Source organism: Mustela putorius, unplaced genomic scaffold (assembly GCF_011764305.1).
Source record: "Mustela putorius furo isolate JIRA1106 unplaced genomic scaffold, ASM1176430v1.1 tig00000421_pilon_pilon_pilon, whole genome shotgun sequence".
Taxonomy (NCBI): domain Eukaryota; kingdom Metazoa; phylum Chordata; class Mammalia; order Carnivora; family Mustelidae; genus Mustela; species Mustela putorius.
In genome coordinates this window covers 15,615,905-15,617,292 of record NW_025421375.1, presented here as the reverse complement: position 1 = coordinate 15,617,292, position 1,388 = coordinate 15,615,905, and the positions used below count along the sequence as shown (strand labels likewise).

At 45.7% G+C, this 1,388-nt stretch overlaps 1 protein-coding gene across 1 annotated transcript; it reads right to left on the bottom strand.

Annotated features, from left to right (window-relative positions):
• Positions 1 to 288: 288 nt before the first annotated feature.
• LOC101677419 (AN1-type zinc finger protein 6-like) lies at positions 289 to 1,179 on the bottom strand. The gene has a single exon (XM_045079684.1). The coding sequence runs from the start codon at positions 1,147 to 1,149 to the stop codon at positions 523 to 525; it is 627 nt and encodes a 208-aa protein (XP_044935619.1). The 5' UTR covers positions 1,150 to 1,179; the 3' UTR covers positions 289 to 522.
• Positions 1,180 to 1,388: the final 209 nt, after the last annotated feature.

Here is a 1,388-nt window from a genome sequence, read left to right as displayed (position 1 = left end):
GTGGATGCAAAGAAACTATACGCTAACTTATGTAGAGCTTCTGTTAATGAACACCCAGCAGCAGCCGTAAGCATGAGGACACATTCCGTGACTGGTAACTAGTCGGGCCCCGAGTGGCGCCGTCGGCAGGGATCGTGCTGCAGAGAAAAGCTATGGACATACACAATGGAAAATAAACTGCAAGATCAACGCATGCGTGTTTAATACTGGAAAAATCACGGCCCTCCAAAATTTCTCCACGTTTGTTATAAAAGCTCTCTGCACTCAACTAAAATTAAAATGATCTTAAAAGGATAATACTTCTAAAGTTTACTTAAGTCTTTTCAGCCACAGAAACTGCAATGGAAATAAATGTTCAGAGTCATTTTCAAAACAAAAACAAAAATCTATTCTTCTGGCGACATGCATGATTAAAAGGTCTATGCAAGTACGTTGCTCTACATTCCCAAGGACTAGGAAAAAAAACCTCAAGTCAATTTTTAGTTTGCAAATGGTCAAAGGATTTTGTATTCCAGCAGGAGTTCAAATCTTCTGGATCTTTTCACCAACAACTACTGGATTTTCTTTTCTGATTTTCTCAGCAGCATCAGCTTTGTAATTGTAAGAGCAATTGTGTACATCGGAGTAACGGTGTACACCACAGTAAACATTTCCACACCGGCATTCAAACCCAGTAAGTCCCACCTTCTTCCTGCACATGAAACAGCGATTCTTTTTTTGTTTTGGTTTTTCAAGAGACTTGCTTTGCTCTTCAGACGGCTGCTGTGCCGTATCTGATACTGAAGCTTGCAGGTCTTCTGGGTCAGGTACTGCTTTGTCCACAGATGTACTGTCCACTTGGGAAGATGCTACAGATTCTGATAAAAGTGACTGATTTGATACAGGGCTTGGCTGCACGGACGCACATGCAGAGTCCAGCGGGCACTGAACGTCGGGGCCACCACCGTCCACGCACTGGACAGGGAGAGACTCCGAAAGGCTACTGACGGAGGCTGCAGGTGGGCTTATTCTACCATTACTACTATTCTGTCTTTGAAGATGTTCTTTATAGCACACTGAACACATGCCATTTGTACGAGGGTTTCCATAAAATCCGCAGCCAGTGGAACAAAGCATAGGCACTTGGCTGTGATTAGTTTCTTGAGCCATGTTCCTCTGTTGCACACCTGGCAGCCGCCCTCCCCGCCCGCCGCGCTGCCGGAGAGTGGGGACAGGTGAGGCCGCCGAACCCCTGCTCGCTCCGGTCCAGCCGCCGCCGCCGGCCTCCGTCCGCTGTTTATTCCTTCATCCATTTTAAAATTTATTTTTGTGTATGGTGTAAGAAAGTGATCCAGTTTCATTCTTCTGCATGTGCCTGTCCAGTTTTCCCAACACCGTTTGTTGAAGAG